Source organism: Heterodontus francisci, chromosome 1, assembly GCF_036365525.1.
Source record: "Heterodontus francisci isolate sHetFra1 chromosome 1, sHetFra1.hap1, whole genome shotgun sequence".
In the NCBI taxonomy this organism is placed as follows: Eukaryota; Metazoa; Chordata; class Chondrichthyes; order Heterodontiformes; family Heterodontidae; genus Heterodontus; species Heterodontus francisci.
The window spans coordinates 252,632,897-252,653,755 of record NC_090371.1 but is presented as its reverse complement, the minus strand read 5'-3'; the positions used below and the strand labels follow the sequence as shown (position 1 = coordinate 252,653,755).

General features: G+C 45.5%; 1 protein-coding gene across 2 annotated transcripts in view; it reads right to left on the bottom strand.

Moving 5' to 3' along the window:
* Nucleotides 1-20,859, bottom strand: part of intu (inturned planar cell polarity protein) — a 239,930-nt gene that overhangs the window by 4,377 nt on the left and 214,694 nt on the right. For both annotated transcript variants that reach the window (XM_068042834.1, XM_068042826.1), the window contains exons 13-15: nt 10,450-10,547; nt 7,257-7,446; nt 137-303 (exon numbers count right to left, since the gene is read on the bottom strand). In XM_068042834.1, the coding sequence (XP_067898935.1) occupies nt 137-303; nt 7,257-7,446; nt 10,450-10,547 (455 nt within the window). The remainder of the gene's footprint in view (nt 1-136; nt 304-7,256; nt 7,447-10,449; nt 10,548-20,859) is intronic.

The window sequence follows — 20,859 nt, the reverse complement described above, 5'->3', positions numbered from 1 at the left end:
TTTAAAGGTTACTTAGCTATCATGGATGCCACCACTAAAACTGGGAGATAAACAATTAGGCATTCAGTGAAAAGAACAAACTAAGAAGTTAGAACTCCAAACATCATAGCTATTGATCAAGGTCATGCTAACTCACCCAACAACCCAATAGGACATGATAGGTGGTGGCTTCTTCTGGTCAGTCCAGTTTTCAGGACTACACTGGAATAAGACACCATGTTCCTTCACCGTACCAAGTCCTGAGCCACTTTTCCTGAGATTTATTTGAGTTGAATTGTGGATAATATCTGGGCATTTCCTCTCCTATTAAAAATGTTTATAAAAAAATTATAGTGGTTATTCATCAGCTTATACTCTACAAATCACTATGCACATCTCAAATACTAAAAGAATTCCAGTTCATTTAACTTCTTGACAATGCCTGGTTCTAAGACTGAAGTGGTGACAATGGACTTATCAAAGGGTAGCACAGATGTTGTAGGTTAGGAATATCTGAATGGAAACAGCTTTTTGGGTACATTTCCCAACATGGTTGCTAACACTTTTCAGGATGAGAAGCTAGATTCAACTGACAGATTCCAAGCCTCAAATTGAATCTATAGGATATAAAAAGTAACACAGAAATGAAATCTAGGTCTCTCTGATCCTACACCCATTTTAACATTGTACCATTTAGTTTATATTGCCTCTCCTCAGCTTTCCTTCAAAAATGCATCACTTCACATTTCTCAGCATTTAAGTTAGCCTGCCATGTGGCTGTCCAAAGATAGGTAGAAAAGTAAGCTGTCAAGAGGACATAGAGTGTACAAAGGGATTTAGATAGGTAAAAATTTGGTAGATGGAGTAACAATATGGGAAAATGTGAGCTTGTATACTTTGGTATGAAGAATAGAAAAGCAGTATATTATTTAAATGGAGAGAGATTGTAGAACTCGATGGTACAAAGGGATCTGGGTGTCTGGTTCATGAATCTCAAAAGGTTAGTAGCAGGTACAGTGAGTGATTAGGAAAGCAAATGGAATGTTGCTGTTTATTGCAAGGAAAATAGAATATAAAAGTAGAGTGGTGTTGCTACAGCTGAACAGAGCCTTAGACTGCATCTGGAGTACTTAAGAAAGCATCTAACTGCATTAGCAGTTCAAGGAAGGTTCACTTGACTGATTCCTGTGATGAAGGAGTTATCTTATGAGGAAAGGTTGGACAACACCCATTGCAGTTTAGAAGAATGAGAGGTGATCTTACTGAAACATATAAAATCCTGAGGGTACATGACAGGGTGGATGCTGGAAGGATGCTCCCCCTTCTGGGGGAGTCAAGAAGTAGGGGACACGGTTTAAAAAATAGGGGTCTCCCATTTAAGACAGAGATGAGGTGAAATTTGTTCTCTGATGGTTGTTAGTCTGGTAGTTTCTCTTCCCTAGAGAGCAGTGGAGGGCTGGGTCATTGAATATATTCAAGGCTGAGTGAGATGGATTTTTGATCGACAAAGGAGTCATGGGGGACAGGCAAGAAAGTGGAGTTGAGGCCACAATCAGATCAGCCATGATCTTATCAAAAGGCGGAGCAGACCCGAATGGCCTACTCCTGCTCCTAATTCTTTTTTTTTGCTCTTAGTGCACCGGTGATTGAAAGCCTTTTTGATAGATATATCAAAACTTGAGAGGTGAAAAAATAAAGGATGCACATCCGGAAACCATAAACCGCTTAATTCAGAAGCACACAGTTCAAATGCTAGTATTGACCATCACTTGAATGCTATTCTCCCTATCAGGCAAGCTCAGTTGACTGCTTGACAGGCCAAATGATAGACAATTCTCTATACCATAGTAGCAACTCATATCTGCATTGAGTGCTGCTGGAGTGCACAGTGTGAAGAAGGGCGTTTGGTAAGGAGGGGAACTATAAATTAATTAAGAGAAAACAAATTTAATTAACACAATATAGATAGCGGGACAGGTGATGTGTCACGGCTGCAGTATGTGGGAGACCTGGCTGCCATGGCAATCCATGGCAACCAAGTCTGTAGTAAGTGTTGATGGCTTGAGGAGCTTTGGCTCAGAGTAGATGAGCTGGAGGCCGAGCTGCAGACATTGCGATGCATCAGTTGGGGGAAAGTTACCTGGACACTTTGTTCCGGAAGGCAGTCACACCCCTTACGATAGGGTCGCCTGATTTGGTCAGTGGTCAGGGACAGAAGAGTGTGACTGCAGGTCAGGCAAGTTAGGGGGTCGAGAAGGTGGGAGTGCAGCAGCCTCAGTCCTTGTAATTGAGCAACAAGTTCAACGTTCTTGCAGTGAGGTTGTAGTGTGGATCAGCAGACTGACCATGGCACCATGGTACAGGAATCTGTTCAAGTGGTGAGAGCAAAAAGGAATTTAGTGGTAGTAGGGGACAGTATAGTGAGGGGGATTGACACTGTTCTCTGCAGCAAAGAACGAGAGTCTAGAAGGCTGTGTTGCTTGCCCAGTGCCAGGGTTCGGGACATCTGCTCAGGGCTGGAGAGGAACTTACAGTGGTAGGGGGGAGGATCCAGTCATCGTGATCTATGTAGGCACCAACGACATAGGCAGGACAAGGAAAGAGGTTCTACAAAGTTAGTTTGAGGAGGTAGGCACCAAATTAAGAAGTAGAACCTCAAAGGTAATAATCTCTGGATTATTACCTAAGCCACGTGCAAATTGACATAGGCCAAATAAGATTAGAGAAATGAATGCGTGGTTCAAAGACTGGTGGGGCAGAAGTGGGTTCCAGTTTGTGGGGCACTGGCACCGGTACTGGTGTAAGTTGGGACGGTCTACACCTGAACTGTGCTTGGACAAGTGTTCTAGAGAGCCGCATAACTAGGGAAGTAGAGACGGTTTTAAACTAAATAGTGGGGCCAAGGGATCACATTTGGGAAGATATGGTAAATCAAAGAGTAGAGATAAAGAAAGACAGAAAGGTATTAATGTGGGATAAACAGACCGTGACAGGAAGAGATAGAGAGTACAAATCTAAGAGTAAATAGCAGTCAAGGCTAGACATTGCAAAAGTAATAAAAGGACAAAACTAAAGGCTCTGTATCTGAATGCATGCAGCATTTGAAACAAAACAGATGAACTGATAGCACAAATAGAAATAAATAATTATGATCTGAAAGCAATTACAGTGACATGGCTGCAGGATGACATAAATTGGGACCTGAATCTTGAAGGGTACATGGCATTTAGGAAGGACAGGAAAATGGGAAAAGGTGGAGGGGTGGCTCTGTTAATAAATGATGGTATTCGCACAAGAAAGAGAGATGATCTGTGCTCAGGAAACCAGGATGTAGAAGCGGTTTGGATAGAGATGAGAAATTATAAAGGCAAGAGTCACTTGTGGGAGTGGTGTCCAGGCCCCCTAACAGTAACCACATGGTAGGACAGGGTATGAAAGAAGAAATAATGGGTGCTTGTCAGAAAGGTACAGCAATAATCACGGGGAGTTTTAATCTACATATAGACTGGAAAATTCAGATGGGCAAAGATAGCCTAGATGAGGATTTCATAGAATGTTTTTGGGATAGATTTTTAGAGCAGCATGTTCTGGGGCCAACCAGAGAGCAGACGATACTAGACCTGGTATAGAGCAACAAGATAGGATTAATTCATGACCTCATAGCAAAGGCGCCCCTAGGCAGCAGAAATCATTATATGATTGAATTTTACATTGAGTTTGAGGGAGAGAAGAGTGTGTCCAAGATGGGTATTTTGAACTTAAATAAGGGCAATTATGAGGGCATTAAAGCAGAGCTAGCTAAAGTGAACTGGCAAATTAGGTTAAGGGATAGGTCAATAGAGATGCAGTGGCAGACATTTAACAGGATATTTTAGAATACACAGAATAGATACATTTCAATAAGAAAAATCACAAGTGGAGGACCCACCATCCATGGTTAACTAAAGTAGTTATAGATGGTATCTAACTTAAAAGAAAAAGCATATAATTGTGCAAAGATAGGTGGAAGATCAGAAGATTGGACAGATATAAAAAATAGCAAAAAATGACTCAAAGATTAATAAGGAGGTCAAAATTAGAGTACGAGAAAAAGATAGCTAGAAATATAAAAACAGATACTAAGAGTTTCGATAGATATTTAAAAAAGAAAAGAGTTAACAAAGTGAACGCTGGTTCTATAGAAAGTGAGTCTGGGGAATTAATAATGGAAAATAAGAAGATGGCAGATGAATTGAACAGGTATCCTGCATCGGTCTACACCATAGAGGGTACAAGTAACATCCCAGAAATAGCTGTAAATTAGGAAATGGAAGGGAGGGAGAAACGCAAGAAAATTACAATCACCAGGGCTGACAAGTCCCCGGGTGCTGATGGACTTCATCCTAGGGTCTTAAAAGAAGTGGCTCATGAGATAGTTGATGTGCTGGTTTTAATTTTCCAAAATTCCCTAGATTTGAGGAAGGTTCCATGAGATCGGAAAATAGCCAATGTAACTCCTTTATTCAAAAAGGGAGACAGAAAGCAGGAAACTACAAGCCAGTTAGTTTAACATGCATCATAGAGAAAATGTTAGAAGCTATTATTAAAGACGTTAAAACAGGGCACTTTGAAAAATTCAAGGTAATCAGGCAGAGTCAACATGGTTTTGCGAAAGGAAAATTATGTTTAACCAATTTATTGGAGTTCTTTGAAGAAGTAACATGTGCTGTGGATAAAGGGGAACTGGTGGATCTACTGTACTTAGATTTCCAGAAGGCATTTGACAAGGTTCCAGATCAAAGGTTATTGCGGGAAAAAAAAGCTCATGATGTAGGGGGCAACATTTTGACATGGATAGAAGATTGGATAGCTAACAGGAAACAGAGAGTAGGCATAAATGGATAATTTTCTGGGAGACATAAATGTAATGAGTGGTGTGCCGCAGGGATCAGTGCTGGGGCCTCAGCTTTTTACAATTTATATAAATAACTTGGATGAAGGGATTGAAGGTATGGTTGCCAAATTTGCTGATGACACAAAGATAGGTAGGAAAGTAAGCTGTGAAAAGGACATAAGGAGGCTACAAAGGGATATAGATAGGCTAAGTGAGAGGGCAAAGACCTGGCAAATGGAGTACAATGTGGGAAAATGTGGAATTGTCCATTTTGTCAGGAAGAATAAAAAAGCAAATTATCTAAATGGTGAGAGACTGCAGAGCTCAGAGATGCTGAGGGAGCTAGGTGTCCTAGTGCATGAATCACAAAAGGTTAGTATGTAGGTACAGCTAGTAATTAGGAAAGCTAATAGAATGTTATTGTTTATTGCGAGGGGAATTGAATACAAAAGTAGTGTTATGAAAGTGCTTCTATTTTATAAATTTTTGAGGATTCATATTTTAGAATTAAGGACATTGGTTTATTTGGGAAAACTGAAAAGACTCCATGGATTTTTTTTTTTTACAAGGGTCACTGAGAGGTCTTGTTTGAAAACAAACCTTTACTGGCTGTCACATGCCTTAAGCTCAATAAACAACAGAAACCACGGTGACTTGGGGGAGATGTTTACAGAGTAGTGACGTGTCAAGATTTATGAGGGTCAGAAGGTTCAGACTTGCTGATTGGGGTTTCATTTTTGGGATATTGTTTTGGCTCAGTTGGGGTGTGGACTGTGTTTGAAGGCAGTTGGAGGTCAGCCTGCTGAGAGATAAGACACTAGCTCATCTTTCTCTACCTCTTTGAAAAACCTGCAAATCTGGAATGGGATAACTGAAACCCTGATGCCACCTTTCTCCTGGAAAGTCTACCAGACTACTTATCAACATCTCCAGAACAAACTGCTCCAGAAAAGATCCCAGTGATCTGTCGCCGTATACCCTGATGCCAGACCAAAAAAGGAACAACTGACATCCTTCCATATCTTCTCTTTTTTCTTCAAGAATTAGCAAGTATTTGGCCAAAGTATTTTTTTTGTAAAAGAGCTCTGCAGAGAAAATTTCTTTTTTTTTGTCTTTAACCAGTATGCATGTGAGTGTGCGTGTGTGGGGTATTTAAAAAGGAAACTTTCATATTTCAAATCTGTGTGTTAATGCTTTGCTTCTTTTACTGGATAAGTCCTGTTTTATAATAAACTGATAATTTTGTTGTTTGTTTAAGAAACCTGGTTGGTGTATTTTATTCTGAGATAAATAGTGTATATGATTGACTGTATCAGTAACTGGGTAAACATTTAAATATATGTTGTGACCTGTGGAGAAGTGGAACTAGAAAAGACACTGCACTCCTCCCGCCTCGGTCGTAACAGTAGGGATGTTATGCTTCAGTTATACAGGGCTTTGGTGAGACCACATCTGGAGTACTGTGTACAGTATTGATCTCCTTAGTTAAGGAGGAATGTAAATGCGTTGGAAGCAGTTCAGAGAAGGTTTACTAGACGAATAGCTGGAATGGGTGGGCTGTCTTACAAGGAAAGATTGGACATGCTAGGCTTGTATCCGCTGGAATTTAGAAGAGTAAGAGGCGATTTGATTGAAACATATAAGATCCTGAGGGATTTTGAGAGGGTGGATGTGGAAAGGATGTTTCCTCTTGTGGCAGAATCTGGAACTAGGGTTCACTGTTTAAAAATGAGGGGTCACCCATTTAAGACAGATGAGAAATTTTTTCACTCAGTGGGTCATGAGTCTTTGGAATGCTCCTCCTCAAACAGTGGAAGCAGAGCCTTTGAATATTTTTAAGGCAGAGGTAGATAGATTCCTGATAAGCAAGGTGGTGAAAGGTTACTGGGGGTAGGCGGGAATGTGGAGTTAGGTTACAATCAGATCAGCCATGATCTTGTTGAATGGCGGAGCAGGCTCAAGGGGCTGAGTGGCCTACTCCTGCTCCCAATTCGTACGTAGGTATATCTACCAATTAAACTAAAATATCTTAAAACTGAAAGGAAAACACTAAAGTTGGTAACAGTAGTTGAGTTATAATGAACAAATGGTCAAATGTAAGACTGCCAACTGATATAGATTCACGCGCAGTGTTCTGGCCTGGACCAGCATCTACTACAACTGAATTGAAATCACTATATCATTTTGGAAATTCACACCGGGAAAGTGAGGATACATTCATCCTACCTACTTGGGCTGGATTCAAACTCACTTCCTGTAGGTCAAAGGACGGTGTGCTAACCCAGTCAACTGCATCACTCAATTGTTTGAACCTTCAGCGAGTTTACAAATGTTCATGCAGTACATATACTACAAGTATCAGTACAAACCCAATTATACTTTTATATTTTTAAAATAATCTCACCCATTTGTCCAAGGTCTGTTGGAAGACTGACCGTATTGATATGCAACAATGATGGAAGTTTTTGATTAGCTGTGAGTGAATAGAACCATTGAGATGTGCAACTTCTGTATGTGTGGGCGCTATGAATATTCCCTGTACTGTTTCTAAAGAAATATAATAAAATAGAGTGTTTTCTGAGCCTGATGTCAACCTGAAAAACATGAGATAGCAGTAGATCTTTAACAAGGCTTGATGCAAATTTTCTGAGGTACTTCGTTACCAAATAAGCAATATTACATTTTCATTTGAGAAAAGACTCTAAAAAAGGTACAAATCATTGACATAGTTGCCATTTATATGGTTGTGTGCCCAAACATTCAGCATTACCCAAGTTCTTTAGCTTTTTTTCTTGTAACTGAAGGAGATACTTGGGGTAATTTTACAAACTCATACTGCTGGTGAAAGTCTTGCACATTGACAATGCTCACCAAAATTGGGCCATGTTGACCACAAATTTCTGACCAAATGGTTGGAAAATAGTGATCTACCTGTGCCTCCAGACTTCTAGTATGTGCTGCTGGTGGGCAAAGTTCTCCACTTTCAGCCCTGACTCATAAAAGTATCCTTGCTACTGTACAAGGAAGCAATTACTATGGATCACCTCCACGTGTTCATTAAGAACATTGTCTACTATCTTCTCAGGTCTCACAGTAATTTTTTTTCACCAAGATCCTCCTCGTTTAGCTGCCGCACCAGATGACTTTAATTTTCCAAATTCCACTTACATTCGCTCCAACTTTCTCTGTTTTAATTTTCCCACACAGTCATTCTCCTATATATCTCTGTCACTCAGACCTCAGGACACCCATTTTACCTTGCCTTTGTGCAAGGCATCCCAGCTTTCAAGGTTTCAATCAACACGGGTCACCTCAGGTAACTTTAGGTAATCTACTTTACACCTTATATCTCCTTACACACTTCTAGCCCTGTACACCTATGCCCCGGCTTCCTCATCAACACACTAATTCCTAACTCTGGTCCTCCACTTGCCATAATACTGCGACCAATGTTGACCTCGTTACCAGTTTTCTTAGCTCTGCTTTTGATTCCCTGATCCCCACCAAGATACGAATGGTCTCCAACCTTCAATGTAGCTTCCTAGTATAATTCCTATCGTTATTTCCTCACGTTTAAAGACCAAATACTTGAGTGCAGCTAGTGCATGACTCGTCTGTTAGTTGCTGATAAATGTGGCTTGAACATCTCATGAAGAACTGCACCTCCCTCCTTACAGCAAATTCTTCTGCTACTTCAGGATCATGCTGCAGGGCAAAGAAAAGCCCAGGCTCCCTTTGTCAACAATAAACCCCATCTCCTACTCCTTCCTTGTCTCAAAGTGTGAAGAGCCTATGGAATTTTTAATTTATAAAAATGCAACTGTCTGCACAGCTGTCATTTCCTCTTTCCGTGTCCGCAATCCCCTCCAACTTCATTCACTCTCAGACTGGACTAGATTATGTGAAATCTCGATGTTATGTTTGACCTGGAAAGGAGCTTCCAACTTTATAACTTGCTCATCACGGTGATCATTTACTTTAATTTCCATAACGCTGCCCTCCTTCACCTCACTTCCATTACTCCGATCTATGATCTTATTGGAGATCATGGCTTCAACAGAAACTCAGTTCATGAATGGCAACAACCTGCCCTTACTGATGCCTCCTGTGTGGCCGTACTTTCCACTGCCATTCCCAACCAAACTACTGAAATGGTGCTGTTGCCCTCATCTCCAAATTATGCCTCGGATCCCCACCGCCTCCTGCTTTGGCATCTTCTCCTCCTTCAAGCACCTCACCTTGTTCCACTTCCATGCCTCTCCTTTAAAATGCTCATTCGCTCCTGCCTCCTCCCTGAGTTTTTCAGTTAGATATCCTTTCCTTCCTCAGCCTCTGCTCAGCCTTTTCATTTCCATTTCAAATCCCCTGGTGCTCTCCTTCAATTTTATTGTCCTTCATTAATCTTTCTTTCCATGCAAACACTCCTTGCCTATATTCATGACTTCCCCTTTGACTTTGCCACTTCTCTTGGCCATTCTACTCCCATAGTCTCTATTATAGATGAAGCCCATCTCCCAGGATATCCTTGCATCCCTCCTCCATTTTATCCCTGGAAAACCTCTTCCTCCATTTTTAAGACGTCTTAAAACTCACCTCTTTGACAAACTTTTCGTCACCCCTCCTAATATCTCCATCTTTGATTTTTGTCTGATTATGTATAGTGAAGCACCTTGGGATGTTTTCTCTATGTTAAAGGGACTAAATGAATCTAAGTTGTTGTTGCTGAATCTCTGTCCACACTTTCTCAACTTGCAAACCTTTCCAACACCCTCCTTGTTGGCTTGCGTATTTACAGCTCCACTAATAACAAACCACAATTGTCTAAAACTATTGCCCACGTCCTGCCTCACACCAAGCCCTGCAATCTTCATTGACTCATTGGCTCCCAGTGCACTGAATTCAAAAATCCTCAATCTCATTTACAAATCATTTCATAACCTCAATCAACTTTACCTCAGCAACTATGTCTAGCTCTACAACCCCAGCCCATGCTCTTTGATTCTAGGATCCCTGTATCCTATGCATGGCTACATCTCTCTTCCGGGGCTGAATTTTCTGTCACCTTGATCGTACTCAGAGTTTCTCCCTAAATCCTCCCACCTTAATGCTCTCTTTTTATGTTTAATGGTCACAAAATCTTTCCTTTTGAGCACATTTTTTATCATCTCTCCTAGGTCTTCTGTGACTGCTTCGTATCCCTTTCTCCCTTTTGAAGCATCATGGGATATTTTATACTTTAAAGATACTATATAATTGTAATGTTAAATAAATGTTTTTTAAATGAAGCACTAAAAATGCATAAACCCATGTGTTACATGCAAAATCTGAAATTTATTACCTGTAATATTTGCATGTACTATTTTTAATGCACAGGAGTAATAGCCACCACAATAAGTACATTTCATAAGGAATTTCATTGATACATCTTATATCATGTGTGCTCATATCAGGCTCTTTTTCCAGATAGTAAACAAAATAATTAACAGTAAAAAGAGAAACTGAAACCAACTAAAAGTAAAAGCCACTGCAGGTTTTTACTTACAATAGCATTAAAGAATGTATATTAAAAATCTTTAAACTTACAGCTTTAAACTTACTTTGTTATACTGTACATTTCCTCATTCTCTGTCTCAGAAAGGCTCTTTTTCATGCTTCCCAGATAAAATGGATTGGGAAAGTTTTGTTTCTTCTTGCTCTGAAATTGTATTTTTTTTTAACAAATTCATAATAAGTAAATTAACTAAAAGGTGAACATTAAACAACTTTAATTTAGCTGCTACCTTTATATGCGAAGTGTAATCAGCTTAAAAAACCTGTGACTAACATTGGTCAGCAATGTTCTACTTTTTTTCTTATAAATTTGAGTACTTCTACTATGAAGCCTATGCTGACAATTCCTACTGTTAAGCATGGTTATGTCCAGTACAGCCAGAATTGTTGCTGCTATTACAAAAAATATTGTATGAAACAGGCACCTTATCAGAGTAATTAGAATTTTTACTATTGCAAAGGTCTTTCAAGTTTATGAAGAAAATCACCTTTTAAGGGTTCAGACACAAATACTCTGTTGTTGAATAAAAGAGTAGGAAATCTGAAGAAATCAACTGAGATGAATCCTAATGATCAAGTGCAGATCACAGCTCGAGGACTAGTCATATTATCATTCTGTTATTCACTGGAGGCCCTAAATGCTCACTGAGTCAATAATCTATTTGGTTGCTTTATTCTTAGGCAATTAGGCAGTACAGTGGCCATTTCCAACAGTTCTTTGCTCTCCAGGATACAGCATTGAAAGCCAAAACATGCGGCAGTGAAGCTTATCTTGCTCTCTTAGTATTACCACCATTGGCACAAATGGAGGCAACAATTCATGTGCAGGCATGTTCAATTTCTTTTTTGAATAACATATAGGATACTAAGAGCTAAAGAAACTGTAATTGTCACTGATTACAGTGATGAAAAAAATAGCCTCATATGTCCCAGGGTTTTCAAGAGTTTATTCACATCCCAAAAGCAAATGAAGTTCCCTACTGAAATGTTATCATTGAAACCTTCCATAAATGGTCTAGTTGATTAGAACCAGCCTTAATAATCTTCTTTTCTGCAACTGGGGTTAAGTAGAAATGTCTTTGGTTGGATTTCAGTCTCGAGTCATCAAGGTCGACAATTGAGGGCCTGGTTCCATGTGACCACGTGTGTTGTCAGTAACACCCTGCATTTTGTGTAAACCTGCAGCACGGAATATATAGTGTTCTTTTGTGCTGCTGATTGTCTTCTATTTGGAAATTTCTAGAAAAGACACCCCTAGCATCAGTGCACTGCTAGTTGCAAAATTTGACACGTATACCCTGCTATCATTTGAAAGGATTCAGTCGTTTAGAATGTCAGGTCTGTGATCAACCTGACTGGCACTGGCAGAGCTGTCTAGGTCATGGAACCTCTGAAGATTTGGCTCTAGGAATCAACATATTTTTGTGAAAAATAGGATGTAAAGGTAGGGCTCCTCAGATATGTTAGACATGACATGTGTAGTTGGATAAAGTTGAGTGTGGCATCATTTCCTCTTTCCCACTCCCTTTTATTGCTATTTATTTCCCTCCTCCCTTTCATAGCCTTGCCTTTCTCTCTTTATTTCTTTCTTCAGTGATACTGGGCTTAAATGGCTAAATTATAAGGAAAGGCTGCCTAAGCTTGACTGTATTCCCTACAGTTTAGAAGACTGAAAGGTGATCTAATTGAGGTTCTTAAAATAATAAAGGAGACTTGATAGGGTAGATGCAAAGAAACTATTTCCTCCGATGGAAGAAGCCAGAACAAGGAGAGATAAAATTAAAAGTCAGGCATTTAGGAGTGAAATTAGAAAGCATTTTTTTCACATAAAGGGTGGTGGAAATCTGGAACACTCAGCCAAAAGACTGTCAACGCTGAGCCAATTGAAATTGTCAAGACTTTGATTTTTATTCGGTAAGGTATATGGATGAAAGGGTACTTGGAATTGAGGCAAGGATCAGCCATGATCTGACTGAATGGCAGAACAGGCTCGAGGGTCCAAATGTTCCAATGCTCTTCCCTTAGCATTACTCCTATTTTGGTCTTGCTGTTAATGGAATAGATTCTGACTATTGCATTCTGTAGAGGGTTGGAATTCCTATGCTCCCAAGGAATCCTGCCGACACTAATCAGCACCTGAAATACTTTCCATTAGCAGCAGTAGGAGCAGTATTAGGGAAATAGGAACACAGTCTATAAAATAAAGTGCCACCATCGTCTACCCTTAAAATGCGGAATAATGCCTTGTATGCATGAGGCAAAAAAAAAATTCAAAGCCTGCTCACCCGATTGGTGAGCTGGTGCTACCAGTCCACTGAACCAGATAATCAACAACAAAAATTTGTAAGGATTTAAGTTTTCTATGTAGGAATGAGTAATGATAGTATTCCCCTCATTGTAGCCTTCACTATAAACCGCGAGCCAACTCTATTTCTTAGTTTTCTCTCACTTCCTGCAAATCTGTCCAAAACTTCCATCACCTTTCTGCTTTGTTTTTCGCTTCCCCACATGCTTCTTAATTTTTTTGTATATAAAGGCTTTAGCAGGGTTGTCCAACCTTGTTGCGTGGGGGGAAGGCACATTACAATTTTTGTCTTACAGAGGGGGCCGGTGAGAGAATTTCAGAAAAATAAAGGCATTAAAAATTTATCTTACTGTTAATCAAAACAAATGTGCATGTTTGTGAAGAAGCTTTAAATGAGAAGATTAATTTATTAACTTACTTTCTCATCAATACGTTGGACTCTTATTTAGTGAGATACCTGGCATTTTACTGCTTGCACAAGTAGTCAATGTTTGACAGCATACTTGTTCTAGCCATGCAGAGTATTCTGGATAGATGTCATCTGTCAGAAGTGATCATGACCACTCTCTGTCTCTCCTTGTGTCCCCCCTCTCTGTGTCATCCTCGCTCTCTGTGTCACTTGCATCCGCCACCACCCCCCCCCCACCCCACCCCTCACCCTCTGGCCCTCTCTCAATCCTCCCTCTCTCTCTCGCTGCCCCACCTCCCCCCTCTCAATCTTTGTTCCCCCCTCCCCCGTCTATCTGCTTCCCCCTCTCTGTGTCCTCCCCATTCTCCTCCACTGTCCCTGTTTCCCCCACCTCGCTCTCTCTGTTGCCCCCACATCTCTGTCCACTCTCTCGCCTTCTCTCTCTGTCCCTCTCTCTCTGCCCACCTCGCTCTCTCCCCCTCTTTGTCCACCCCACTCTCCCTCTTTCCACCCCGCTCTCTCTCACTACCCACCCTCTGTCCACTCCCTCTCTCTTTCCCCCCTGTCTGCTGCACTCTCTCTCTCTTTGCCTCCCTCCCATCGAGAGAGCTCCGCCCCCCCCACTCATCCCCCCGTCTCTCTCCTCATCTCTCTGTTCCCATTCTCTCTCTCTCTGTCCACCTATCTCTCTCTCTCACTCTGTCCACCTCTCTCTGCCTGTCCACCTCATTCTCTCTCTACTGTCTACCTTTCTCTTTCCCTGTCAAGTTCTCTCTCTCTCTCTCTCTCTCCACCTCTCTCTCTCTCTCACTCTGTCCACCTCTCTCTGCCTGTCCACCTCTCTCACTCAGTCCACCTCTCTCTGCCTGCCACCTCACTCTCTCTCTCTGTCTACCTTTCTCTTTCCCTGTCAAGTTCTCTCTCTCTACCTCTCTCTCTCTCTCTGTGTCCACCTCTCTCTCTCTCTGTCCACCACGCTCTCTCTCTGTCCACCACGCTCTCTCTCTCTCTCTCTGTCCACCACACTCCACTCTCACTCTCTGTCCACCTCTCTATGCCTGCCCACCTCAATCTCTCTCTCTGTCTACCTTTCACTTTCCCTGTCAAGTTCTCTCTCTCTACCTCTCTCTCTGTCCACCTCGCTCTCTCTCTCTGTCCACCACGCTCTCTCTCTCTGTCCACCACGCTCTCTCTCTCTCTCTGTCCACCTCTCTCTCTCTCTCCGTCCACTTCTCTCTCTCTCTCTCTGTCCACCTCTCCTCTCTCTCTCTTTGTCCACCTCTCTCTCTCTCTCTGTCCACCTCTCTCTCTCTCTCTGTCCACCTCTCTCTCTCTCTGTCCACCTCTCTCTCTCTATCTCTCTGTCCACCTCTCTCCCTCTCTCTCTCTCTCTGTCCACCTCTCTCCCTCTGTCCACCTCTCTCCCTCTGTCCACCTCTCTCCCTCTCTCTCTCTCTGTCCACCTCTCTCCCTCTCTGTCCACCTCTCTCCCTCTCTGTCCACCTCTCTCTCTCTCTCCACCTCTGTCCACCTCTCTCTCTCTCTCCCTCTCTGTCCACCCTCTCTCTCTCTCTCCCTCTCTCTCCACCTCTCTCTCTCTCCCTCTCTCTCCACCTCTCTCTCTCTCTCCCTCTCTCTCTCTCTCTCTCTCTCCCTCTATCCACCTCTCTCTCTCTCTATCTCTCTGTCCACCTCCCTCCCTCTCTCTCTCTCTGTCCACCTCTCTCCCTCTCTCTCTCTCTGTCCACCTCTCTCCCATTCTCTCTCTCTGTCCACCTCTCTCCCTCTCTCTCTCTCTGTCCACCTCTCTCCCTCTCTCTCCCTCTCTGTCCACCTCTCTCTCTCTCCCTCTCTGTCCACCTCTCTCTCCTCTCTCTCTCCCTCTCTGTCCACCTCTCTCTCTCTCTGTCCACCTCTCTCTCTCTCTCCCTGTCCACCTCACTCTCTCTCTCTCTGTCCACCTCACTCTCTCTCTCTCTGTCCACCTCACTCTCTCTCTCTCTCTCTCTGTCCACCTCACTCTCTCTCTCTCTGTCCACCTCACTCTCTCTCTCTCTGTCCACCTCACTCTCTCTCTCTCTCTCTGTCCACTTCACTCTTTCTCTCTCATCTGTCCACCTCACTCTCTCTCTCTCCCTCTGTCCACCTCTCTCCCTCACCCTCTGTCCACCTCTCTCCCTCACCCTCTGTCCACCTCACTCCCTCTTTCTTTCTCTGTCCACCCTCTCTCCCTCTTTCTTTCTCTCTCCACCTCCTCTCTCTCTCTGCCTCTCTCTCCACCTCTCTCTCTCTCTCTGTCCACCTCTCTCTCTCTCTGTCCACCTCTCTCTCTCTCTCTCTGTGTCCACCTCTCTCTCTGTCCACCTCTCTCTCTCTGTCCACCTCTCTCTCTCTGTCCACCTCTCTCTCTCTCCACCTCTCTCTCTTTCACCTCTCTCTCTCTGTCCACCTCTCTCTCTCTGTCCATCTCCCTCTCTCTCTGTCCACCTCTCTCCCTCTCTCTCTGTCCACCTCTCTCTCTCTCTCTCTCTGTCCACCTCTCTCTCTCTCTCTCTCTGTCCACCTCTCTCTCTCTTCTCTCTCTGTCCACTTCTCTCTCTCTCTCTCTGTCCACCTCTCTCTCTCTCTCTGTCCACCTCTCTCTCTCTCTCTCTGTCCACCTCTCTCTCTCTCTCTCTGTCCACCTCTCTCTCTCTCTCTGTCCACCTCTCTCTCTCTCTATCCACCTCTCTCTCTCTCTCTCTCTCATCTCTGTCCACTTCTCTCTCTCTCTCTCTCTCTCTGTCCACTTCTCTCTCTCTCTCTGTCCACCTCTCACGCTCTCTCTCTCTCTCTCTCTCTCTGTCCACCTCTCTCTCTCTTCTCTGTGTCCACCTCTCTCTCACTCTCTCTCTCTCTGTCCACCTCTCTCTCTCTCTCTCTCTCTGTCCACCTCTCTCTCTCTCTGTGTCCACCTCTCTCTCTGTCCACCTCTCTCTCTCTGTCCACCTCTCTCTCTCTCAACCTCTCTCTCTTTCTCTCTCTCTCTCTGTCCACCTCTCTCTCTCTCTCTCTCTGTCCATCTCCCTCTCTCACTGTCCACCTCTCTCCCTCTCTCACTGTCCACCTCTCTCCCTCTCTCTCTGTCCACCTCTCTCTCTCTCTCTCTCTCTGTCCACCTCTCTCTCTCTCTCTGTCCACCTCTCTCTGTCTCTGTCCACCTCTCTCTCTCTCTCTATCTCTATCTCTCTGTCCACCTCTCTCTCTCTCTCTCTATCTCTCTGTCCACCTCTCTCTCTCTCTCTCTCTATCTCTCTGTCCACCTCTCTCTCTCTCTCTCTCTCTCTCTATCTCTATCCACCTCTCTCTCTATCTCTATCCACCTCTCTCTCTCTCTATCTCTATCCACCTCTCTCTCTCTCTATCTCTATCCACCTCTCTCTCTCTCTCTCTCTCTCTCTCTCTGTCCACCTCTCTCTCTCTCTCTGTCCACCTCTCTCTCTCCACCTCTCACGCTCACTCTCTCTCTCTCTGTCCACCTCTCACGCTCCACTCTCTCTCTCTCTGTCCACCTTTCTCCCTCTCCCTCTGTCCACCTCTCTCTGTCCACCTCTCTCCCTCTCTCTCTGTCCACCTCTCTCCCTCTCTCTCTGTCCACCTCTCTCTCTCTCCCTGTCCACCTCACTCTCACTCTCCTCTGTCCACCTCACTCTCTCTCTCTCTGTCCACCTCACTCTCTCTCTCTCTGTCCACCTCACTCTCTCTCTCTCTGTCCACCTCACTCTCTCTCTCTCTCTGTCCACCTCACTCTCTCTCTCTCTCTGTCCACCTCACTCTCTCTCTCTCTCTGTCCACCTCACTCTTTCTCTCTCTCTGTCCACCTCACTCTCTCTCTCGCACTCTGTCCACCTCTCTCCCTCACCCTCTGTCCACCTCTCTCCCTCTCCCTCTGTCCACCTCTCTCCCTCTCCCTCTGTCCACCTCTCTCCCTCTTTCTTTCTCTGTCCACCTCTCTCCCTCTTTCTTTCTCTCTCCACCTCTCTCTCTCTCTCTCTCTCTCTCCACCTCTCTCTCTCTGTCCACCTCTCTCTCTCTCTCTCTGTCCACCTCTCTCTCTCTCTCTCTCTCTCTGTCCACCTCTCTCTCTCTCTCTCTCTCTCTGTCCACCTCTCTCTCTCTCTCTCTGTCCACCTCTCTCTCTCTCTCTGTCCACCTCTCTCTCTCTCTATCCACCTCTCTCTCTCTCTCTCTCTGTCCACTTCTCTCTCTCTCTGTGTCCACCTCTCTCTCTCACTCTCTCTCTGGTCCACCTCTCTCTCTCTCTGTGTCCACCTCTCTCTCTCACTCTCTCTCTGTCCACCTCTCTCTCACTCTCTCTCTCTCTGTCCACCTCTCTCTCTCTCTCTCTGTCCACCTCTCACACTCTCTCTCTCTCTCTCTCTCTCTGTCCACCTCTCTCTCTCACTCTCTCTCTGTCCACCTCTCTCTCACTCTCTCTCTCTCTGTCCACCTCTCTCTCTCTCCTCTCTGTCCACCTCTCTCTCTCTCTCTCTGTGTCCACCTCTCTCTCTCTCTCGCTCTGTCCACCTCTCTCTCTCTCTCTCTCTGTCCACCTCTCTCTCTCTCTGTGTCCACCTCTCTCTCTCTCTGTCCACCTCTCTCTCCACCTCTCTCTCTGTCCACCTCTCTCTCTCTCTGTCCACCTCTCTCTCTCTCTGTCCACCTCTCTCTCTCTCTCTCTCTCACTCTGTCCATCTCCCTCTCTCTCTGTCCACCTCTCTCCCTCTCTCTCTGTCCACCTCTCTCTGTCCACCTCTCTCTCTCTCTCTGTCCACCTCTCTCTCTTTCTGTCCACCTCTCTCTCTTTCTGTCCACCTCTCTCTCTCTCTCTGTCTCGGTCCACCTCTCTCTCTCTCTGTCCACCTCTCTCTCTCTCTCTCTCTATCTCTATCCACCTCTCTCTCTCCCTCTCTCTCTCTATCTCTATCCACCTCTCTCTCTCTCTCTCTCTGTCCACCTCTCTCTCTCTCTGTCCACCTCTCACGCTCATTCTCTCTCTCTCTGTCCACCTCTCACGCTCACTCTCTCTCTCTCTGTTCACCTCTCTCCCTCTCTCTCTGTCCACCTCTCTCCTCTCTCTCTGTACACCTCTCTCCCCTCTCTCTCTGTACACCTCTCTCCCTCTCTCTCTGTACACCTCTCTCCCTCTCTCTCTCTCTCTCTGTCCACCTCTCCTCCCTCTCTCTCTCTCTCTCTCTCTGTCCACCTCTCTCCCTCTCTCTCTGTCCACCTCTCTCTCTCTCTCTGTCCCTCTCTGTCCACCTCTCTCTCTCTCTGTCCACCTCTCTCTCTTTCTCTCTCTCTCTGTCCACCTCTCTCTCTCTCTGTCTGTCCACCTCTCTCTCTCTCACTCTCTGTCCACCTCTCTCTCTCTCACTCTGTGTCCACCTCTCTCTCTCTCACTCTCTGTCCACCACTCTCTCTCACTCTGTGTCCACCTCTCTCTCTCACTCTGTGTCCACCCTCTCTCTCTCACTCTGTGTCCACCTCTCTCTCTCTCTCTGTCCACCTCTCTCTCTCTCTCTTTCCCTCGCCGTCCACCTCTCTCTCTCTCTGTCCTCTCTGTCCACCTCTCTCTCTCTCTCTCTGTCCACCTCTCTCTCTCTCTCTCTCTCTCTGTCCACCTCTCTCTCTCTCTCTGTCCACCTCTCACGCTCACTCTCTCTCTCTCTGTCCACCTCTCTCCCTCTCTCTCTGTCCACCTCTCTCCCTCTCTCCCTGTCCACCTCTCTCCCTCTCTCCCTGTCCACCTCTCTCCCTCTCTCCCTGTCCACCTCGCTCCCTGTCCACCTCTCTCCCTGTCCACCTCTCTCCCTGTCCACCTCTCTCCCTCTCTCTCTCTGTCCACCTCCCTCCCCTCTCTCTCTCCCTCTTTGTCCACCTCTCTCTCTGTCCACTCTCTCTCTCTCTCTGTCCACCCTCTCTCTCTCTCTGTCCACCTCTGTCCCACCTCTCTCTCTTTCTCTCTCTCTGTGAGGTGATCATGACCACTCTCTGTCTCTCCTTGTGTCCCTCCTCTCTGTGTCATCCTCGCTCTCTGTGTCACTTGCATCCGCCAGCACCCCCCCCACCCCCACCCCAACCCTCACCCTCTGGCCCTCTCTCAATCCTCCCCTCTCTCTCTCGCTGCCCCACCTCCCCCCTCTCAATCTTTGTTCCCCCCTCCCCCGTCTATCTGCTTCCCCCTCTCTGTGTCCTCCCCATTCTCCTCCACTGTCCCTGTTTCCCCCACCTCGCTCTCTCTGTTGCCCCCACATCTCTGTCCACTCTCTCGCCTTCTCTCTCTGTACCTCTCTCTCTGCCCACCTCGCTCTCTCCCCCTCTTTGTCCACCCCACTCTCTCTTCCTCCCTCTTTCCACCCCGCTCTCTCTCACTACTCACCCTCTGTCCACTCCCTCTCTCTTTCCCCCCTGTCTGCTGCACTCTCTCTCTCTTTGCCTCCTCCCATCGAGAGAGCTCCGCCCCCCCACTCATCCCCCCGTCTCTCTCCTCATCTCTCTGTTCCCCATTCTCTCTCTCTCTGTCCACCTATCTCTCTCTCTCACTCTGTCCACCTCTCTCTGCCTGTCCACCTCATTCTCTCTCTCTGTCTACCTTTCTCTTTCCCTGTCAAGTTCTCTCTCTCTCTCTCTCTCTCCACCTCTCTCTCTCTCTGTCCACCACGCTCTCTCTCTGTCCACCACGCTCTCTCTCTGTCCACCACGCTCTCTCTCTCTCTCTCTCTCTCTGTCCACCACACTCACTCTCACTCTCTGTCCACCTCTCTATGCCTGCCCACCTCAATCTCTCTCTCTGTCTACCTTTCACTTTCCCTGTCAAGTTCTCTCTCTCTTCCTCTCTCTCTGTCCACCTCGCTCTCTCTCTCTGTCCACCACGCTCTCTCTCTCTGTCCACCTCTCTCTCTCTCTTCTTTGTCCACCTCTCTCTCTCTCTCTTTGTCCACCTCTCTCGCTCTCTGTCCACCTCTCTCTCTCTCTGTCCACCTCTTTCTCTCTATCTCTCTGTCCACCTCTCTCTCTCTATCTCTCTGTCCACCTCTCTCCCTCTCTCTCTGTCCACCTCTCTCCCTCTGTCCACCTCTCTCCCTCTCTCTCTCTCTGTCCACCTGTCCACCTCTCTCCCTCTCTGTCCACCTCTCTCCCTCTCTGTCCACCTCTCTCCCTCTCTCCCTCTCTGTCCACCTCTCTCTCTCCTCCCCCTCTCTCTCCACCTCTCTCTCTCTCCACCTCTCTCTCCACCTCTCTCTCTCTCCACCTCTCTCTCTCTCTGTCCACCTCTCTCTCTCTCTGTGTCCACCTCTCTCTCTCTCTGTCCACCTCTCTCTCTCTCTGTCCACCTCTCTCTCTGTCCACCTCTCTCTCTCTATCTCTCTGTCCACCTCCCTCCCTCTCTCTCTCTCTGTCCACCTCTCTCCCTCTCTCTCTCTCTGTCCACCTCTCTCCCTCTCTCTCTCTCTGTCCACCTCTCTCCCTCGCTGTCCACCTCTCTCTCTCTCCCTCTCTGTCCACCCCTCTCTCTCTCTCTCTCGCTCTCTGTCCACCTCTCTCTCTCTCTCTGTCCACCTCTCTCTCTCTCTGTCCACCTCTCTCTCTCTCTGTCCACTTCTCTCTCTCTCTCTGTCCACCTCTCACGCTCTCTCTCTCTCTCTCTGTCCACCTCTCTCTCTCTCTGTGTCCACCTCTCTCTCACTCTCTCTCTCTCTG